The sequence below is a fragment of the Oryzias melastigma genome, linkage group LG6 (genome assembly GCF_002922805.2).
Source record: "Oryzias melastigma strain HK-1 linkage group LG6, ASM292280v2, whole genome shotgun sequence".
Taxonomy (NCBI): Eukaryota; Metazoa; Chordata; class Actinopteri; order Beloniformes; family Adrianichthyidae; genus Oryzias; species Oryzias melastigma.
The window spans coordinates 258085-280629 of record NC_050517.1 but is presented as its reverse complement, the minus strand read 5'-3'; the positions used below and the strand labels follow the sequence as shown (position 1 = coordinate 280629).

General features: G+C 39.6%; 2 protein-coding genes across 5 annotated transcripts in view; both read right to left on the bottom strand.

The window, feature by feature from the left end:
* Nucleotides 1-4778, bottom strand: part of rfwd3 (ring finger and WD repeat domain 3) — a 16454-nt gene extending 11676 nt beyond the window's left edge. Inside the window, exons 1-3 of one of the 3 annotated variants that reach the window (XM_024282314.2) lie at nt 4672-4778; nt 4559-4587; nt 538-801 (exon numbers count right to left, since the gene is read on the bottom strand). In XM_024282314.2, coding sequence (XP_024138082.1) covers nt 538-794 — 257 coding nt within the window. In that variant the 5' untranslated portion in view covers nt 795-801; nt 4559-4587; nt 4672-4778. Of the gene's footprint in view, nt 1-537; nt 802-4520 lie in introns of all 3 variants that reach the window. The other 2 variants (XM_024282312.2, XM_024282313.2) reach the window with 2 other exon arrangements.
* A 2627-nt stretch (nt 4779-7405) lies between these two features.
* LOC112152695 (voltage-dependent calcium channel subunit alpha-2/delta-4) overlaps nt 7406-22545 on the bottom strand; it is a 63688-nt gene continuing 48548 nt past the window's right edge. For both annotated transcript variants that reach the window (XM_024282435.2, XM_036212145.1), the window contains exons 28-40: nt 19358-19419; nt 18646-18660; nt 18503-18547; nt 18370-18432; nt 12728-12798; nt 12555-12630; nt 12240-12292; nt 11589-11644; nt 10500-10520; nt 9733-9850; nt 9468-9583; nt 8057-8139; nt 7406-7951 (exon numbers count right to left, since the gene is read on the bottom strand). In XM_024282435.2, coding sequence (XP_024138203.1) covers nt 7850-7951; nt 8057-8139; nt 9468-9583; nt 9733-9850; nt 10500-10520; nt 11589-11644; nt 12240-12292; nt 12555-12630; nt 12728-12798; nt 18370-18432; nt 18503-18547; nt 18646-18660; nt 19358-19419 — 881 coding nt within the window. In that variant the 3' untranslated portion in view covers nt 7406-7849. The remainder of the gene's footprint in view (nt 7952-8056; nt 8140-9467; nt 9584-9732; nt 9851-10499; nt 10521-11588; nt 11645-12239; nt 12293-12554; nt 12631-12727; nt 12799-18369; nt 18433-18502; nt 18548-18645; nt 18661-19357; nt 19420-22545) is intronic.

The following is a 22545-nucleotide window of genomic DNA, read 5'->3' as shown; positions in this document are numbered from 1 at the left end:
CTTTTTCCCATGGCCCCTATATATTTTCAGTAAAGTGTAAACAAAGAAGTTTTCAATTTATACAGAAATTTCTTCATATTTTGAAGGAAAAATAATTTACAAATTAATCTCTACAACTGAATTTCTCATGCAAAAAAATGTCATTTTCCAACTAACAAACTAGAAATGTTCTTAACCTGAATTGCTGGATGACTACTGTTTACATTAGCAATTCTAACTAAAGAAATGCTACTTTGAACTGAGCACCACCATCTGCTGCCCTTCTAAGAGCTCTGTCCAACAACACCTCCCCAAAATTCAAATAGGAAGATTCCTGCTAAATGAAGTCAGCTAAAAGTTCAGCTCACAGGATAATATGTTTAGGTTAGGGAGTTGGGGCTTCAAGTGTGTTTTGTATCCGTATGTGATTAAGCTATAGACATATGATTAATGTTTATGAAGGTGAAAGTCAAGCTGAATTCTGAAAATTCTAAAGCACCTTTTTTCAAACAGGTAAAAAAAAAAAGAGAATAGAAAACATCCGTGAACTGGGAGTACCTGAGCCTCCTCTGAATCAGCGCCCCCTGACTTGCTAGAGATGCAACAGCAGCTCCATCCATGGCCCTCTGGCTGAATGCCCAGGTGGAAGGTAGCCTCACAGGGGTTTGAACTGCTCTCTGTTCCTCTTCGTCATCTTCCTCATCCACTTCTGTGCTGCTTCCGGAGTCAGAGGTGCTGCGGGGTTCAGGCTGAGGAGCAATCTCCAGCTCGTCGGCCAGTAATTCCACGGCAGAGTCCACCTCCATGGCCTCCATCTGCTATCTGGAAGCAAAAAGGAGAACCCTCAGACCTGCCTGTAAGACAGAACTCAGCTTTGCATAGCCACACCAGAAGAACAGTCAAAACATTTTTTTTTTACAAAGAAGCATAGTTGGCTCTTGGAAGGAACACTCAGGCCTGTGTTGGGACCTGAGTGGCCTGTGTGAGTTGATTCAACCTTTTTGGAATACCTCTTCTACGCTAACCACTGACTTTGCAGACGCCAAGATTTAAATTGAAACTATCACAACTTTTTTTTTTAACAACATTTAGGAAAAACAGCCGCAACTTCCAGCCTTTCTGTCTGAATTATTATAAAAAAAATTGTTGCGAGATTGTGGAGGGACGCTACCTTAATACAGACTTAAGAGTTACTCTTGTTTTACATATTTGGATGCTGGTGTGGCGCAGAATTTTTGTCAAAGAAAAAGTGTAAAAGTGTACCTTGGGTCAAAATAGGTTGAAAAACACTGAGCTAGCATATTGACTCTAGCCTGTATAGCTCATTGATTTTTAAGAATATTTTAGCTGTTTGTATTAAATTAGACTTTTTTTTTTTTTTTTACAATTTTTTTAGCTAATTTGACATATAGCTTTAGTTTTATCATTATGCTAGTTCATTCCCCGAGGTTTTTAAGCTAATTTAGAATTTAGCTAATATTTTAGCTCATTGATCTTTGCAATATGCTAGCCGATTTGGCTAATTTATGCTTTTTTCCGGTTTTAATGCTATTTTGTCTATTATATTTATCATGTAACGCTTCCGCTCTCCTTGGCTTGTTTACATTAAAAGTGGGGTCATCTAGACCCCACCAGACAGTGCGCTGAACTTTTTTCATCAATGATTTTTGAGTTTCACTCATGTCCATGGCAGACAAAATCCTGTCCACCTTTGTCCACATTTGTCATGGAAGGAATCACACATCAATTAGGGCTGGGCGATATGACGATAAAAAACCGTCGTACGATCTCCAAAGCTGACGATAGGTCATTTTTAAGATATCGTTATATCGCGATATTCTACGAAAAGCTGCAAGAGCGAGAAGGCAAAAGCTTGTTGACAGCTGTGACTTTAAATCCGAGCTGCTGCTGCTCCCCCTCCTCCTCCTCCTCCTCCCCGGTGTGTTTTTCCTGTTTGGAAGTCACGTGACATACAACGGGACAGAGTCGCGTGCGCCGTCATTATGGAATTGAGTCTTCTCGAGTAATGAATGACGGAGGTCCGAAAAAGTAACAAAAGGAGACGCAGTGTCTTGCATTCGACTTCAAAAACCTTGACAACAAAATAATCCGATGGAGAGGAATCATCACAGGACAGGAATCGCATTTTAATAGAGAGAAATCAGGCTGAGAACTTTGAACTGTGTGCTAAAGTTTAGGCTAAAGTGGGTGCTAGCAACCTGTGACAGACATGCTAGTTTGGCTCTTTAATGTATGTTTTTATTAATGTTTCGTGTTTTTAAACATAGCGGATGTTAATCGCACGTATTAACGTTCAACCTGCACAAAAACTGATGGTAATTCATGTAGGAAACACGTAAAATGTTCTGTCAAGATGCACGGTGCTGCATTGTTTTGCTAGCTCTTTGCATAGCTTTGCATAGCTTTTGCTAGCTACTGTAAGAGCCTAAATCTTATCGTCGGTCGCACTCCCCTTGTAAGAAGTGTAAGTGAGTTTGCACATAATTTTCTTAATCCGTGGCGTCACCGTTGAGGTTCTTTCTTGGCCGTACGGACCGAATAAAAGCCCAACTAGAATAAACAGCGCTAATGCTAACGCTAGCTTTCTGCTCAGTGACAAACACACCAGAGAGCAGATGTTAGTGAAGGAGCTGTGGATGTAAACTTTTTAAAACATTTACTGCTATTATCTCTGTGTTTTGAATCTTAACAGTTTGGCAGATGTATTTGATGTTATCATCCAAGTTTAAAAATGTTTTTTTATCAGTTAAAGATGCTAGCTGGAGCCTTTTTCTCAAAGTACAACAAAGTCGTCTATTTGAAGGTAAATTCTGAAGCAATTGAGATTTATTTAGCATGTATGTAATCAAAAATAATAAAAGTTTCAGTTTCATTTTAAAATGTGGTAAATGGTGTTTTTATTATTATTATTATTTTTATTATTTAGCACTTTGAGCTGTTTTTAATAGAGAAAGGACTTTACTAAACTTTATCAGTCATTCATGCTATAAACTTCATCAATCTCCCTCATTTCTGGTCTTGGGTGACAATCATTTACAAGCTCTGTTTTATGGATTTTAGCACAAAGGAAAAATTAAAACTCACTGATATTTAGAAGCTGTTCATTTGACAGCAATGCATTATCTGTAGCAGTAGAAGACGCAATTCTTGCAATATTTACAGGTTAATCTTAATAGATAACTATTTAATTCGAATAAATGTAAATATTTGTTCAAAAATATGTTTACTTCTTTCAACTAAAATCAATATAATTAAATTTGAATTTATTTTAAAAATATCGTGATAAAATCGAAATCGTGAAATAAAATTAAAAAAATCGTGATTTTATTTTTTTGCCATATCGCCCAGCCCTAACATCAATATGTGGTTGGAGTCATCTGGACCCCAAAGAGAGCGGAAGGGTTTTTAACTATAGTATTTTCTTTCTTGCTAGCTCATTCAGCTAATCCTGGGATTTCTTCAAAGATAAAAAATATCTTAGCGCTAAGACTTAACTTTAATGAAACATTTTTAGCTATTTATTGAACTTTTTATTGTTCAGCAAATTTAATCTAATTCAAAATGACAAAAAATGCTTCAGCGGCTAGGTTCACACTTTTATTATCAGAAGTAATGCAATATATTTAGTTATCATGATTGTCCAGTCTAAAGAAAAGATACTCTAACATAACTCAGCTTTGACTACCAACAGGAATTATCCAGCCTTCTTCCAAATAGTATTTTAAAATTATAAATATTTACTCTGTGGAGATGAAGAAGCGGATCACAAAAAAAATGTCAATAATGTGGACAAAAATATTGTTCTGGTTATTTTTCTCTCTTGGTTGGTTATGACCACCTCTAACAATTGAGTAATATTATTTTGAAGTAATATTAATTAAGCCCTGATAATATTTTTGAAGTAATGCTACTTTGAATTGCGTAAACCTTTTCGGTACTTCACTACTTCTACACACAACCAATAGCAGCTGAGCAGTGAATTGACATGAAAAGTTCTCTCCAGCTAGAAGATTTTAGGTTAGTAAAGTGGTTCAGAATCAAAAACCTCTGACAAACTGTCGACCTTACGGCGGGTTAGCGTCTCCGTCAGTCTGCTCCTGTCCACGGCAGAGTCGGTCTATTTACCCCACACACGAGCGACGCGGCTCGGCTGAACATATACTCTAGACCGAGGTTGTACAGGCCTCAAGCGGGAACACTTTCAAACGAAATCTTCTCGTTTTTATGTTTCCAGTTTTGGCGTCTCCAAGTGAAAACAAATAGAAACAGGAGGAGGATAGATAACCGAGTTAATACATTCCATATTTTTTTAATTGAATGTCTCTGTTCACCCTGAACGGTAAACGACGAAAATGCAAAAACCCTGAACACCAAACACCGGCGGACACGTTTGGTTTTAGTTTTAAGTCAGATTGAATGTTGACACAAAGAGCACACAATCAGCGAGGCTTCCTCGATGCGAAGATTCACACATTTCACTCTGTTAGCTCGTTAGCAGCTAACGAGTCGGCGGCGATTACCTAGAGATGGTTAAACCTCCGGAAGTTGAAGCACCAACCTGAGCGCGTTCAGCGGCTGCCGGCCCCACTTAAAAAGAACACACGGATGAGCGTCATGGTGGGACTGATAAGGTGGAGATGTTTGAGTAGTTCACTGAATAAAAGCACAGACCGTGGCCGCCGTGTGGAGTCGAATCTCCCGGCTACAGCCCGCTCTGCCCGCCCATCTCTCTGCCGCGTGACCACCGAAGATCGTTTGTTGTCTGCATGACTCTCCACTCCAAAAAAAAAGCTGAAAAATCCCAATAATTGTATTAAAGAGTTTTAGAGTTCGGAAAAACCATAATACTACAGTGATATATACTGTTTCGCATTTTTTAAAATAGGTTTTCTAAATATTTTTCATCCACTATTTTTGGATTTTTCAAATTTGAAATTGTAATTGTAAATACTATTAACCATTTGACTACCCAGCCAAGACAAAGTTAATAATAATAATAATAATAATAAAAGCGTAATATTTTTAAAAATAGGTTTCTAAATATTTTTCATCATTCAAGCTGTTCTCTGTATATATTTATCGGATCGTATCAAGCTATGATTAAAATGAAGGAAAAATACAGATAGATAACAAAATACAGATTACAAAATTTTAAAAAGAACACACAAGTTAAATATTTTTAAAATAAAAAAATACACATTATACGATTGTGAATTTGAAAAATGTAAGTTTTAAACTTAAAAGAATTTGAGGAAACTAAAGAGAAAAGGAAAAAAATATATATAAATAAAAACTCCGGAACAAATTGTAAACGTAAGAGAAATACTTAAAACTTAAAAAAAGAAAATTATAAGCTAAAACTTTTATCAAGTGAAGAATGATGTTTATTTGTAACAACTGCTTTTCTGTATTTCCAACTTTTGCTTTTTCCATTTCTCTCACTCTTCACTTTCAATCCTTTATCTACAGTCCACCAATGTTTCTGTATTTTCTTTCAAAACTTTACCAGCATTCATTTAACTAATCATCTAAATTCACTTTGTCACAGACATTCTGTAAAATGCATTCATATATGAGGTGAGGTAGGGGTTGTGGATCTTCCTGTCATAAAAAGGAGGATTATAGGTACTTCAGCAACTTTTTCCAGAAAAGCTCCAGAAGTTTGGAAGTCCAATGATGCTCCTGGAGTTTTGTTTAAAATGTTATTAATTTGAATGTCAATGACGTCCTCAGGTGCAGCAGGAGTTACAGAGTCCAGTAGATCTTTACATTTGCGTCTTTAAAAACATTTCGTGAAATAGATTAATGGACGGAAGTCAGATAAGTATGCAGCATTAAAAGAAGAGAAAGGAGAATAAAAAGAAGCGTCAGAATGGCTTAGAAGTTGAAATTATGGTCTTTTCATTTAATCAATCCCTTGTTTATACTTGCACTACCACAAATTAGAAATGAGGATGGTGAATATTGTGCCGCTACCTGTTTTATTTTTGCCGACCGTCAGACAACTCGCTATTCCATTTGACTCCATTGTCCCATTGTTGACTCCATTTGACAATTTTTTTTTTAAATTCAGAACAAAAGACTGTACAGTGACAGCAAAATTTATGATGCAGATGAGGACTGTCACTTTGTCCCTCTGTGGTTTAAAATCGAGAGCGCATGCTTCCTCCTCAGTCAAATAATTAACACCCTCTCTGGACATTGATTATCCTCTGCAATTATCTTCTTCAGCATATCAGGATTTTTTTTCCTCCTGAGTCCGCTGATGTCATTTCTCCATGCAGGGTCATGGAGAGAGGAGGGGGCTCCTCTCGTGGAGGGGGATAGCCGACGGGTGCTCCCCCTCTGTGCTCTGGAAGGGGCTCCACTGTACGGAGATACATCTCAGCACTGTGGCACCTCCTTTGGATGCAAACATTTCATACAAGCATATTGAGTTGTCAGAGTTTTTTTTTTGGCAAACCAGAAGAGTCACATGACTGAAAAAAATCTGCAAATAAAGACCGAATAAGTGGGGTAACACTTTATATTCCCGCAGAATTCATGGTAAACCATTCAAACTTTAACAAGATATCACTGAAAATATTCAACTGGTTGTGAACATTTAAAAGTGCACATTCAATAGTAAACATTTTTTTTAAGAAAATATGCAAATTAAGGACAAGAGCACTAATTTATCCTTTCTTTAAAATGTATTTAATGCTTTTTTGGGCTGGGCTGGGACTTGCGTTCTCCCTGCGCCCCTGCCCCATGGCGCTGGGGCCCCTGTGGAGGTTGGTCCGGCCCTGGTCTGGGTGGCCAATGCTGGTTTGCCCAGTGGGTGGATTTTCTCGATCTGTTGGCGGTGGGAGTGCTACATGCCACAGTAGAATACAGCTCACCTTTGCAAAATACTATGTGTGACAGAAGGATTTGTGTGTGACATGTGTTAGTTTGTATGCATAAGCATGTGAGCTGTCGTTGTATTGTGTGTATTGATTTGTTTGTGTTTGACGGCCTTCACCCAACAGCAGCTGGGTGGGTTCCAGCAGCCCTATGACTCCAAAGGAGGTTAAGTGGGTTCTGATAATGGACGGATAGGTGGATGGTAGGTTTGTGTTTGCTTTACATCAAATAATGATTTGGGCCTGAAGAGACAATGTTTTAACTCAAGAAGAGATCAACCAAACAATGAAGGTCGTTTTTACTCTGCCCAGGGAGCACAAGTACGTCTCACTTGAGGATGACTCAAGCCGGTCTCAGGTCCAGGTCCCACGGTTCTGAGTATCCAGTGTTGCTGCTGCATCTTCTGAGCTGCCGTCTCCCAACTCTTCCATGTTGACACATTTCACAGGTTAGCACTCATGTATTCTGCTTGTTAGTTGCATAAACAAGAGAGAATTTGTCTGGAAGCATCACATCCTCATTATTGAAAAGCCTTTTAATATTTGAAATACACTTTTTTCATCATTTCTACAAGGTCTGTATATTTAAATATCACTTCAATGTGCAAAAATCTCACTCCTTATAACTGTTTTTTTTACTGTGCAAAAGTGGTTAATCATAACAGTGAACGTGTTCTTGCACACACACACATTTCTGTATCAAAGATGCTACATTCTTGTATGAGTCTGATGGCACCGAGCTCAGTCTAAGAGAAAGAACTGCTTCTTCCTGCTGCAGTTCGGCCTGATTTTCCACCTTGACTCAGAGTCAGTTTCTCTAATTTATGAAAAAATAGTCCATATCCACTGAGCCTCATGAAGTCTAACAGTCAGCATGACGAAAACCTGAGAACTCTTCCCATGTTCAGTCTGTCTCTTTTGGATGCATCTGCATTCCCAGTCACTGCTGCTGTCTTTGTGCAGGCTTATGCCCAACCGGGGAGGGTCCACGAGATGAGCAGGGAGGCCGTGAAAGCCAGAAGTGATGCGAAGAGGGTCGACGCCCTGCCACACTCTGTAGCATCCTCCTGTTGAAGAGTGATAAATGTTGATGATTGAGAGGTTTTCTGCCTCCCACAAACACACTGGAGTTTCTGTGTAAGCGTGTGAAGCAGCTCAGCCCCAGCACGGACCTTTGGGTGGTAGGCATGGCAGGACTCTGGACGCCGTCGCACCTTCTGAGACTTCATCCTGTTGCACTTCACCGTGGCGTTATGTTCTCAGGGTTCAGGAAGACAGAGGGATCTGTAGCTTTGTCTAAATAATCATCAGCTCAAACTATACACTCCCACTCCCAACTTGTGACATATGGACGTATTGCTTGGGTGTCCTCCATGTTAATTTTTGACGTTTCGGGTCCCTACCTCGCCTTTTTTTTTTGACCTGCTGGCTGTTCCCATTAAATCAAAGGTCCCCAACCCTCAGTATGTAGTACCGGTACGGTATCGGTCCGCATCCCGAGGGTCGGAGACCTCTAATTACAATATTCATTTTTTCACTGTCTGTTGTCTGGGACCAAGTGGCCCACAGACTGGTACTGGTTGGGTACCCCTTATTTAATGGGAACAGCCAGCACGTCAAGAAACGATAAGTTGGGGACACCCAAAACATCAAAAAGTGACGCAGAGGGGGCCCGAACCATACATCCATACATGACGAGTGAGAATATGTGGGCTTAACGAGAGTTGACCGGACTCACATAGTTTAATTTTTTACAAGATTTAAGCCTTCCACTCAGCTAAAGATACTGTGAGGTAAAGTCTGGAGGGAAGTCCAGGGGTCTAACAGGTAAATGGCATCGAAACACATCACTGACATCCATCACACCTCACTCCACACTCACACTACCCATCCTCATGTCTTTCTTCTCTACACCCATGAACCTCTTTGGTCTTCCTCTAGACCTCTTTCTTCTGAACTCCAACCTCAGCATCCTTTTACCAACATCATCTCTGTTCCTCCTCTCAACATGTCCAAACCATCTCAATCCGGTTTCCTGCATTTATCTCCAGAACATCTACCACAATCAGTTCCTCTGTTGAATTTATTCTTGATCCATCTTGGTCACTCCCAGAGAGAACCTCAAGGTCTACATCTCTGCTACCTCCAGCTCTGCCTCCTGTCTCTGCATCAGAGTCTCTATAGACCAGGCATCTCCTACCCTGTTCCTTGTGAGATACTTTCCAGCTTGTTTTACCAATATTCTCACTCTCAACTTGTCACATATTGAGGTTTTGTTAAGGACCCCTTCCCGTCACTTTTTGTCATTTTGGGTGTCCCCAACTCATTGTTTTTTGACTTGCTGGCTGTTCCCATTAAATAACAGGTCCCCAACCTCCGGGCCACAAACCAGAACAGTCCAGTCCAGTACCCAGAACGTGTCCGGTCACCAGATGTAAGGGTGGTTGGAAAGGGAAGCAAAGATCAGTTTGGGATTCCTGATCTAAAACTGCAGAAAGCTGAACTTACATTGCTACTTTAACCTTTTGTCAAAAACAGTGCCCCCAGTAGGGGGCAGACATGTCTTTTTTAAGTCAAGGATATATTTAATCTCTTTGGGATCCAGAACGATTGGTCCATACTGACGGGAACAGTCACACGAAGCCTGTGTCACCACGAGAACCAAGTTACTGTCAGGAATCTGCTGCACCACGAACATCCTGAAACATGAACCCGTCATCAGTTTACAGTCAATTCCACTCAACTTTCATCACAGGACAAGACTGCTCCTTTATACACAGAGAGCTCATCAATGTCATAAAGATGCCAGTAGTGCAATCTGTGCTACTGTGTTTGTAGTGTGTCATACTTTTGGCAGCGTCCACATTTAATGAGGCTGTTGGTCTCTCTGATGGACGGATCGTACATAAAGCCGGGATATGCCGTGTCACAGGGCTGCAGCGCGTCCACCTTCCTCTGCTTATGAGCTGAAAAACACAATGTTAAACTCTGTGTAGCCTCTCTGTGAAACATTAAGACCTAAATGACCAACCCTTGTTTCCTATTCTGCCCTTCAGGGGGACTTTTCCTCTGCACCACTGTTTGTTCAGTTCAGTTACACTGTAAAACATCTCAACGATATCTATAGATAACTTAATATAAAAGTTATTTAAAGTTTCTAGATCCAGGTCAATGACAGCGGACGCCTCACTGCAACTCTCCACAGCCAGTACTGTCTTAAAACTAGAGTAATTGCAGAATTACTGTTAAAAAAAAAAAAAAAAGACCTGACCATGGTACTTGATGTTGTTACTTGAAAAAAACTTGATTAGAACTGGATTATGAAAGCTATGCAAAACTTAAAAATGAAATAACTCAGTAGAGGAGGGATGATATAACTTCCCTCTCCTTTTCAAGCAATATATCAAACTATACTTGACCTTAGTTAATAATCACTATATTTAGTTAATCAAATATGTGACCTAAGTATTTCTTTGTTTCGTTTCCATTGTTTTCTTAACGGTTGTGTAGCTCCTTGAGATTTCATTGGTTGTGATTGCAAGCTTTACAGATGAATGATAATTCTGTTTTATGAAGATGACCCCCCCAGTTATAAACAGAAACACACAAACTCACATGTGTGATAGCCAGCTTTGGCTGATCAGGTGAAGATGGGAGGACGGCGAGCAGACAGATGGTGATGATGGAGGTGATGATGAGAATGATGATGAGGCAGCAGAACGACACACAGGGCAGAAATGTTGAGAATAAACAATGCAGGTTTAGTTGTTAAAATCTGAGAAAAATGGGGGAGCAGTGAGCTGCAGACACAGCCGCACTCTAGAACCTGATCTAACCCTTTAATGCTGAGTGTCAAGCAGGGAGGCAATAGGTCCCATTTTTAAAGTACGAATCAACAATGGATTTGAACTCTCACAACCTTCCAGTGTCAGAGTGTACACTCTACCATAAGGCCACTGAGCTGGCCAACTGGTGTTGCTTGAATTGTCGTTTTCACTCCTCTGTTTGAGAACTTTAGAGATGGAGTGAGACATCTGCACAGAACTAGACTCTACGATGTCGTCCTGTTTCACGTGACTGCTGCAGCTCCACAGAAACCTCAGCTTCATAATCATTAGGTTTGAAACTGCTGTTTTCACGGCTCTCTGTGGAAATGCTCGAACAGAGAAGTGGGGAACCAGCAGGACTTGATTTAAGATCAGTCTTGAGTCAGACCATCAGCTGTGAGTCAAGCTCCATTCAGAAGAAAATGATGAAGTATTTCAGACTCAAAAACAGAGAAACAGGGTCTGTTCTGACAAAGCACAGATTCAATTTCAGTGATTTTCTCTTCCGTTTCTGTTCTTTTAGACGCGTCTTGTGCTACCTTATGTATATCAACAATCGATTCATTAATTTCAATTAATGTAACTTTTTAAAATAAGAGTTGAAGCAGCAACCACAACAAAACAGTGAAAAGACACAAGCATTTGGAACAAAACTTGTGCAGCTCAGACCTCTGGAGTTGCATAACTTTCAGAAGTATGTTGTCTCTGTAGTATTAAGTTCACACACATAATTATGCTTTGCAGCACATGGACAGCACAGAAACACACACAGATCTGCAGACTCCAGCTTGAGTTACTCAAATTGCACCTCAGATGAATGACCAGTCAGTGGTTCACAAATAGAGGAGCAGAAGAGTTACTTTAATGATCATCTTACCATTTACAAAATAGTCTGAGTGCCAGAGACCACAGAAGTTAAAGTCCAGCAGGAACCTGAGGAGGGACAAACATGTCAATGCTAACATTTCTGAAGTTGACATGGATGCTCGTTTGCTGTTTCAGCTCTCATCACAATGCAAACACTAGAGGGCAGTATTGTTTCTTCATTTCAGATCCAGAGATAAACAGACATCTCAGTCACTTCAGCAATTCCAGGCATCTGGAGACATTAGTCCCAAAAGATGCTTTCATCTTAATTGTGCAGATTTGACCTTTTAGTGTAGAACTGAGTGAACTCAGCAGCTAAAAATGGAGCTCAGCAGTTTGAAACAAGAAATTGCTAAACCCACAAACAGCAGTTCACAGTTGAAATTGCTGAGCAGTTACTTTAGTAAAATGATAACAAATGCCGATTTAACTTTATGTCATAGATTGGGAAGGGTGAGGTCAAGAGGGACAGAAAAAAGAGTGAGTATGTAAGAAAACAACAAAATAAATACAAAATATAGCTATAACAAAGGCTTCTTTTAGAATCATTTTGCAAACTAGAGAGAAAAGAGAAAACACGGGGAAAAAGCAGTTGCAAAACTCACACATTAAAAAAAAGAATGTTTTTGTGAAAACATTCACATTTCTAAGGCATACTTACATTAGAGCATTTGACAGGAACCATCTTATCAAAGCCATCATGACGTAGAACGGCTACATGAAGGAGAGAAGAAGTGCAGGAAGTTACAACAGTTTCTTAAAGTCAGTGAAATCTGTTTTTCAAAGCTGAAGTCAAATTTATGAGAATACTAAGGTTTATCTGAACTGCTAACTTCTACTTTTGTCTGCTTTCAGTCAGTTAAGCGTCTAAGTGAACGTGTCATGGTCCTTTTTGTCTAGCATCAGAGCTTTGGACATTGTGCTGGTGCACAGCAACGATCCCGTGGTACAGTACGTGTCAGTGCTGGAGACTCACGGTGAGCAGAGGTCGGGCACTACTGCTGTGATGGTGACTGTTTTTGCACATTGCCTGGTAGTCAAACAGAGACACTCTGCAAAGACACAGTTATAAAGGGAGACACCTTTGAAAACTCTTGATAAACCTTTAAAGGGAATTTGTCAACAGATACGAGTCTGAATCAAATGTACTTTTTAAACATCCCCATCTTGATCAGTGACGCCATGATGGAGCCGTCTATAGCACCGAAGAATCGGCCAATCTGGAAAAGACACACAACAGTTAACAATGTCAGATTAGAAAAAATATGAACAGAAACATGTTTACATTTTCTTATTTTGGAATAATATGAGCAAAAAAAAAAATTACAAGTGTATTTATTTATTTTTTAAGAGTAGATGCAGCATGAGTTTGGGAAGAACTTCAAAAAGCATTTAGAGGAAAATCACACAGAAAAAATGATTTTAGATTTAAAAAGAGGATTTGGGGAGCTTGTGTCCAAAGGTAAATGTAAAGACCTCTTCATCCAGAAAGCAAAAAGTTTTTAAGAGTTTTTTAAGTTGAAAACATTTCACCAAACCCTATCTTCTTAACCATCATGGAGTCCCAGGTCAGCAGAACCACACAGGTCTTCGTTTTGGTCACTCAATCTCAAAAACAAAGTTTAATCACCCTTTTTAAAGATTTTCTTCACAAAAAGTCTGTTTTTGCAAACATAACTGCCTTTGTGTATGCACAGTTTTACATCAGGAGCTTTGCAGGGACATAAGTCGTTGGACGGTTTGAGGGTCTTCAGTGCGTTAGCTCCCTGTCCTCAGGAACAGCAAGAATCTGAATTATTCATTGACTTTGTCTCAGCAGCCTCGTTCACATTCAGACTCCTCTTTTTCTTCTTCATCAGAATGAGAAATTCTGAGTGTGTTTGCTCAAGTCCAGCCGCCTCAGCTTCTGAACACAATCATTTCCCTTTAAAGACACTTAAAACCGTTAATCCTTTTCTATATGAAAAACAGCAGCAACAACCAGCAGTGGTAAACAATGAAATGTGTGACTCTATGAGCCAACAGTTTTGTTCTGGAGATTTCCTATTCATCACCTGTGGATTCTTCATTTTTCTCCAAGAAATTGGTACATTTTGTAAAATGTCAACAGTAGACTGAATTGAATGTTTTCTGGTGAGTTCATCAATGTCACTATGGATGAATTTAGGGGGGGTTTCTTCATATGTTAAATCCCACCATTTTTTTGGGGACACTAAATGAAAAGTAGCAAGAGTAGAAAAGTAGTCATTTAAGTTGAATACTTGCTGTTCTGAAATCAATACAAACCAATTCTAAAAAAATACAAATTTTGTGCAACGCTTTCATAAAAAAGGATCAACTTTGCCTATTTTTTTTCATTTGTTTTTCAACCTAAGACCAAACCAACAAACACATTTCTGCACATATTTAAGTCCTGACAGAGTTGAAAGTAACTCTTTATTATGCTTTTTTGTATTGTGGAAGCAATTGATCTGACTTTTCAACATGATTTTTTTGTGATTATCAATTAGACTAAACATTTCTAGCATCATAAAAATCTCTGTTTTCAAATAAACTGCAGTTGAGCACAATGGCCATCTGAAGTAAAACCATGGTTAAATGGGAAAAATGTTTTTCCAACGCTTTCCAGTGTTTTATTTCCTTCTGTTTTGGTTGCAATGGTGCACAGTGAGCGCACCTTTCATTCTATCTCATACTCTTAGGGAATTAGTTCATCAGATGGAAAATTAGAAGGTCTTTGTGGACACATAATGATTACAATGTTGATTTTATTCAGTTTGTAAAAAATGTATAAACATTTACCTGCTACATCTAAAAATCCCCATTTTATGTCAAGGTTTTGAAGGGATCAAAACAAGCTCACATCATTAGTCCCGTTTCCTTTTGCTTGGGAGTAGGAATGGGGATGGCGTTGTTACAAAAGGGACCTCTGTAAACTTCAGTCGTTCTGTTCTGAGTTTCTTTCTAGTAATTTTTGAACAAATCTCACGTTACGGGCCATCTTTTGAGGTGGTCTCGGTTTGTTTCCGATCGGACTGAACTCCTGTTTGCACTAAGGTTTCCTCAGTCTGAATAGGTTCTGAGTGGAACAACTGATACAAATGGCCTTCGTAGCTGGTCTTTATGGGATGTAGACAGAGTAGGAAAAGCCACAGACACTGCAAAGATGCATCAGGAACTCATTGAAATGTGGTCGGATGAATTGAGGCTCCTTAAAAAAAAACTTTTAACTTGATACACATTGCTTCTCAACAATCTATAGGTCATAAATACTTTTTAGTGTATTTTCTTAGCTGCCGTTTCCTCTGTAACTGCCTTACATCATGCTTCCACCGTACTAGAGTAATAATAAAAAGTGATATACTTGATGTTGATACAGACGTTCAAAATTGTTTAGCAAAATATAAAGTTTGAACAAGTAAAACTATCTGAACAAGGATTCCAAAGCTTAGTACTTAAGTTACTCTTTTGTTGCTTTGCCCCTACCCTCATAATACCTGGCCAATGACAGAAGAGATCTTCAGTCACATGGTTTTGTTTATAAGCTTTGATTTAAGCAAAAATCTCCGATAGACGACAGTCTGAATACAGACCAAACACAAGGTTCAGGACTCCATCCGGACCAAGTTAAGCTGACTCACTCTGGGACCACCAGACTTTTCCAGTCTGAATACACCCTAAGATTGAGTAGAATGTCCAGACAAATGACACTCTGATGGTCTAATTTCCTCATCTGGACACAGGGAGTGCGCACCTCTACCTTGAACAGCACTGATGAGCTTCCAGCGCAGTACGCAAGGCTAAAAAAAAAAAAAAATCTGTAGGACACGCCAGCGTCTCACCTCCTTCACCCTCAATTACCCCTATATGTGTTCACTACATCCTGACCCCTGCAGCATGCCCATAGAAAAAATATGCAAGAACATTTTACTTCATAGGTTGACCAAGTGATGCACAATCTTAAAATTTGCCCATTTTTTAACCACAGACAGCCCATATCCACCCTTAGGGCAGTTGGCTTAAAGCAGTTTTGTTGTCTTTATGATTATATGGTTGAGTTTTGATTGTATTTATGGCTAGAACTCCACCTAAATGAAACTTTCTAACTAGACATGGCAGTTTTTGTTCTTCCTCATATCCAGGAGTTTAGAAACCATCTGTCTGCCTGGACACATGGCTCTCCATACCTGCCCTTACTGACCTTTTTGACTTACTCAGCAATTATCAATATTTTCTCGCTCATATTTTACTGCTCCCTGCAGCGAGCCGTCAGCTGCGCCTTCACACACCAGCGGCTCCCCCCTTAGGGGATGCTTTCAGATTTTTCCACAGACTTCCTGCAAAGGCCAGCAAAACATGGAGGAAGCACTTCATCATCATATCTGCTATCTGCGTAAGGCCGCTGGGAGTGCAGTAAAAATGCAAATAACAAAAACAAGCGTCTGATAACCTTTTATTGCAGCGTTACTGTGCAGCAAGCTCTATCTGCTGGTATACTTTAAGCTTAACCGTATACATCAAAAAGTCTGCTAAATACCAGCTCCATTCCCTTAGATGGTGACTTTCCAACTAACATGCAGTTGCAGAACTTTACCTGAAGGGGTAATAAAGATTTAGCAGCTGGATGGAGATCAGCGAGGTGTGGCTGCACAGCTGACTGTGTGTTTGAGAGGAATGTGAGTATTTATGGAAACATGAAGGCTCAGCATTAGGCTGAGGCCTCTTAACAGTTAATCCAGATCCAACAAGCAGCTGCTGGACGGACCTGAACATGTCGGAACTCTGGAGCAGAAAGGCATTTATGGTTTGACCACAGTCAAAAAATGCTTCTTCAGAAAACAATCATCACATTAAAATCAATTAAAAACTGTAATTACAGATTTAGTACATTAAGTGTAGTCAAAATTGGCAAGGCTATGAATGATTATGTAACTGTGACTGGAAAGCATTCAAAACCATTTTTAAGCCAAATGCAAGTAATTAAAAAGATTACTTCCGGATTATCTAATGAACAGAGGTCCTCTTTATTTGATTCTTTAGCCTAGAAATCTTTTTGTTTGTAACTCCTTGATATAAATAGATATAAAGAGAAAAAAGTTTCATTTTTCCAGCAGCTTCCGGGCTAAAGTCCTGCCAGCTCAGATGCAGCTACCAGGTGAAACAGCTGGCGTAATCACTGCTAATGGGCCACAAACATGCAGATTAGAATTAGGACTGCCCCAAAATCCAGTGAGTGGTCCAGATGGTGTTTGTCTGTGGAATACATAATCCAGAGAGCTGCAGCCATAACCCTCTATACTCCATCCGCATTTCAGAAGAGCTGAGCATCAGTGAGTTCCTCTCAAGCCCTCAGAAAACGACATTGAAGGTCTAGACCACAAGTGTCAAAGTCAAGGTCTGGGCATTCTGCTAGCTGTTTGGACTATTTTGGCATTTTCTAAGATTTTTAGGCTGTTTTGGAGTTTAGCTAAAATTTCAGCTACATGCTAACGGTTTTGGCTAATTTAGTTTTTTTGTTTGTTTATTTTTGGGATATTTTGGAGGTAGGCTAATATTTACGCGCTAGCTTTGGCTAATTTTGGCTCTTTTCAGTTTTTTAGGCTATTTTGAAGTTTAGCTATTTTTTCAGCTACATGCTAGCTGTTTTGGCTAACCTATTTTTTTTGTCTTTTAGGCTATTTTGGCATTTAGCTAATATTTTAGTGGCTATCAGCTTCAGAATTTCCAGCTTCAGCGTTTTTAGCTATCAATTTCAGCATTTTCAGCTGTCAGCACTAGCATCTTTAAAGTCCAAATTCAGCTTACAGCATTCATACTAGCATTTATTTAGTTCATAATTATGTTAACAAGTTACGGTTTTAAAGTTTTAAATCTTAGCTTTAGTGTCTTCAATAAATGTTTGTCTTGTTCGGCCCGTAATGTAAGGTGTGTTTTGGATTTTGGCCCCTTGTGCGATTGAGTTTGACACCCCTGGTCTAGATTCTTCCTTATGTTTTTAAAATTGACAGTTTTCTCAATAAATAAATAAAAAAACCTCAAGTGACAGTAAGAAGAAGCTCATCCCTTCTCCTCTAAAGAGTTACATTGAAGGCTGTTTTACCTGCTCAGTGATCATTCCCATCCTAGCAGGATGTGACATCACCAGATGTGCTGATCATCTGTATAAATGTTAGCTTTCCTCTGGCCTCTTAGCCAGTCTGCTCACCTAACAGGTGTTGTCCAATTAACCTGACTAGCACCTGCCGGGAGTATAAACCAGAGGAGCAGAGCAGGAGGAAGTATGGGAGCAGGGCATGTGTTGGTGCTGTGGTAGCTCTTTCTCTGTTCTCTGCAGGCTTAAATTTCTTAGTTTTGTTTTCTTTGGGGGCCTCGGTAGTCTTGATTTGAAGGCTTTAATTCGGGGGGTGTCAAACTGAAAGCCTCCAGAAATCCTGCCTTATCTGCTGCCGATTACCTGGATCACGTGTGTTTAGCCAATTAGGAGCTTCAACAGCAGGTTGATAGGAAAGCATGTGTGACACCGGCCCTCGAGGCCTGGAGTTTGACACCGCTGCTTTATTTGTTCCTTTGGAATAGTTTAGATTTAGTGGTTGGTGTAGCTAGATCAGCTATTTCCATGATGTTTGCTGGGCCAAGGTTCCAATCCCCTTACTTTTGACTGTGTCTGCACTGGCACATCATTGCTAGTGTTTTTCCCCCCAGGACAGAGATTTAGGTTTCCTATCTGGACAGTAACTGGGAGGGAAAATAATTGTTGGTTCCAAGCACCTGTTGGGAAAGCCAAGTCTTACCTCATTCCGATCTTTGGACAGCAGGATGAAGCCATTGTTGTCAACCAAGAAACAGTTGAGATCCTGAGAGAAAGAGCAAGTACGTTCAGCAAAGAGGAAGAGCTTGGTTGTTGTAGGGAAGCTGGTTACTTACAGGACTCTCACAGCTGAGCGGACACACGCCTTCAACGTTTGAGCACTGAGAGACAGAGGCAGCATTACAAACACAAGTCCAGAACATCAGGGAGGGAGGATGAAGACTTCTCTGAACAGCTACTATTATTAGTCATTACTCACGTCTGTGTCGCTGGGCTGGAGAAATAAAACAAAACAAGAGCATCAAATACTGGAGCCCTTTTCACTTCACCATCATGTTTAAGACTGTTTAAGTCAGATCCAATGTTCTCCTGTTTAAAATGAAAGACACTCTGGTTTAAGGCTGGATGTGAGCTTGCTGCTATGGTATCTTTGGGCAAAACGCTGTAGTTTATTCTTCAGAAATAAAACAAATGAAAAGGTAAAAACACTAATTGCTGTTGTCCTGAAGGAGGGGTAACTTTGTAGTTTCTATTGAAGCTCGGATTTGATTTGATTGCAGGCAGAATAAACGGGGGCAGAAGCTCAGCTCTGTCTCTTTAGTCTTAAAGGTGAACTGCAGGATCAGACCAGCTGCTACAGGTGTTGATAGAAGGTTCCTACTTCATGCCCAAACGTAAGGCTGAAACAACAAGCATGTGGATTTTGATGCGCAGAAATAGGAGAAACATTGTTGATCTTCTTACCTCCTTTAAGTGTTATTGGGGTATTCGTAAATGCTAAAATCTGTTTTTATTATTTTAAACACAATATTTGGAGCTGTGAAATCAGTCACGTCAGAGGTTTGTTAGTTTGAGTCAGCATGGGTTGGTCAGAGTGAGCAATAAAAACAGCTTGGTACCCAAAAACACCAGCAGCAGCTGTGTGTGTGTGTGTGTGTGTGTGTGTGTGTGGACGTGAGTCCTGCGGTCACCTGCTTGGCGATGGCCCAAAATCTTTTTTCCAGCAGATCCAAGGACATCTGCAACCCGATAGCTATAAATAGAAAACACACAGACAGGATCAAGACAGGAGGAGGATAAGATGGAGCCTGCAAAGACTGTGTTTGTGGAAGGAGGAGGAGGACAGGCAATCAGTTCAACCCTGGTTTCACCTTCTCCCCGTCCTGACACTAATGAATGGATGCAAAGAGGCTGATGGTGGCTGCTCCGGCACACTGCATGATGACGTGTCTCCCTGTGATGCACTGTGGCAGCTGCATTATTGTATACTTCAGACTGGAGTACACAACCAGCATTCAGAACATGGTTGATAGAGGCTGAAAACAAACCACTAATGTCTCTTATCAGGTCAGCAGGCTAACCTGAAGCTTTAACTGGTCGCGCTCTCACTTTCAAGTGAGATGAATCTTGTGATAATTTAGTCTTAAAGCTAAATATTGATTTTATCTTTCCCATTGAAGAAAACCAACAATAAAAACTGGTTAGAAATGATTTTAGTAGTTTTAAACCACCACTGAAATGGACTGAAATGTGGACTTCCTGTGTTGGAAGTCCACATCCTCATCATCCACACAGCTGCACAAGCACACCGTCACAGGAACCTGACAGCTGGAAACATATGGAGCTTTTCCATCATGATTTGAAATAGTTTTTATAGAATAGAATAGAATAGAATAGAACAGAATAGAATAGAAGGCCTTTATTGTCATATTTGGTACAATGAAATTCAGGTACAGTTCTCTCCAATGTAGATGGTCAATCAAGATAAGTAAAATAAAAAAAACACCTTAAGTTACTAGTAAATGTGCAAAAAAAAATGTTTACTAAAATTATACTCTGCAGCTTTACAGACACCAACAATATGACAAGAGTCTCCAGAAGAGTTCAACTTCTTATGGTGGACAGTTCCTCTGGATCAAGCAGGGATGTAGGAAAAAAACCGGTTTGGTGATATGTCGCGATACTTAATCTGGCAATACTTGTATCGATTTAAAATGCTGAAAACGTGATAGTCATTAATGATTTATGAGCGACATTTATTTTCCACCTACTCCCCGGACCACTAGTACTGGAGAACCTACATTTAGCAATCTTCAATCATATTTTAGAACATTATTAGCTAAAACACATTAATTCTATTTTTTTCTTATACTTAAAAATATTGTGTTGACTGTTCCCTATAAGAACAAATATTTCTTAATATACCAAAAGAAAAATGACATGAATTTGTGGGTAAAAGAAACTTGTTTATGAGATACAATTGCAGTGCTTAGCGTTGTGATCATTAAATAAAATGACTTTTACAATTTTATTACCATGAAATTTTATTAATATTCAGGTTGAGTTTTTTTCCAAGTCATACTCTTTAAAAAACATAGTACCGTCTTGAGATATATCACATATCGTATCGTGAGCAATGTATCGCGATATTTTATGTAGATATGAATAGTGTTATTTCTACTTACATGGTCATGTGATTTATTGTTACCTTAGGATTTCTAATAATCTGAATCTATGTTGAAAATATATAAATATCTGATATTAAGTCACAAACCGTATAATGATAATACACTTAAAGGAAACAGTATGATCGAGACAGGGTGAGATTATACAAGTTCATTTCCTCTCACTCCCTTTCAGGCAGTCTATCTTTTAATGTCTAGTTACCCTGTGTTTGACATGTTTTTATGGATGTAAACTACTGTTGATTGTATTGCACATGAATTATTTTCTCTTGATTGCTTGAAATAAACTATTTCTAATATATGTTGTATTGCCAAACTCTTGCCAACACACACCCCTAGGATTGAACTTTTTTTCTGACTTTGTTTAACACACTTTGTACATGAAGAGGACCACAGAATTTAGTTGGTTTCAGTAAATACTTTCTTTTTTTCCACCTAAACATGGGTTACTTCCTGTTGTGCAGAGAAGTAGAAAAACTCACTCCATTGATTTATCCATGAGCTTCAGAATTGTGAGAAAAACCAGCAGCGCTCTGCTCTCCCTAATGAGCCTCAAGAACAGGAACCAAACAGCAGAGATTTCCCTTGGTGTTCCCTGAAAGTGAGGAAAACTTTCACCGAGACATGAGGCTGCTGGTGGTGACGTGACCAAACCAGAAGACCAGAACAGAAACAGACTTTCAGTCTGACACTAAGCGGATCTGCAGCTCCTCCAACATCAGTGATGCTTCATTTCATTCATAAAACAATCCAGTTCCTATTATTTTCAGTCTTCCTTTGCATTTTGAGCACATTCAGGAGGAAGTCAGTAATCCACTGAAATTTAGATCTGTCAGATTAGATCTAATCCTTTACAGAAGTGAGTCTGCAAACTTGTTTGTATGCTTCTTTGCTCAGGTGCTGAATGTGCGTTTTTTTTGTGTGCTGAGCTCATGTGTCTTGCTTAAGTTACAGTGAGGGAAAAAACTATTTGAACCCCAGCTGATTTTGTAAGTTTGCCCACTAAAAAAGAAATGATCAGTCTATAATTTCAATGGTAGGCTCATTTGAACAATGAGAGACAACAATGACAAAAAAAATCCAGAAAAATGCGTTTCAAAAAAAGTTATAAATTCATTTGCATTTCCATGAAGGAAATAAGTATTTGATCCCTTTGAAAAACGTGCTTCGGTACTTGATGGCAAAACCTTTGTTGGAAATCACAGAGGTCAGCCATTTCTTGTAGTTAGCCACAAGGTTTGCACACATCTCAGGGGGGATTTTGGCACACTCCTATTTGCAGATCCTCTCCAAGTCATTAATGTTTCGTGTCTGATGTTTGGCAACTCGAACCTTCAGCTCCCTCCACAGATTTTCTATGGGATTAAGGTCTGGAGACTGACTAGGCGACTCCATGACCTTAATGTGCTTCTTCTTGAGCCAATCTTTTGTTGCCTTGGCCGTGTGTTTTGGATCATTGTCATGCTGGAATACCCAACCACGACCCATTTTCAATGCCTTGACTTGAGGGAAGGAGGTTCTCACCCAACACTTGACGATACATGGCCCCATGCATCCTTTCTTTGATGCGGTGCAATTGTCCTGTCCCCTTGGCAGAAAAACACCCCCAAAGCATGTTTCCACCTCCATATTTGACGGTGGGGACGGTGTTTTTGGAGTCATAGGCAGCATTCCTCCTCCCCCAAACACGGCGA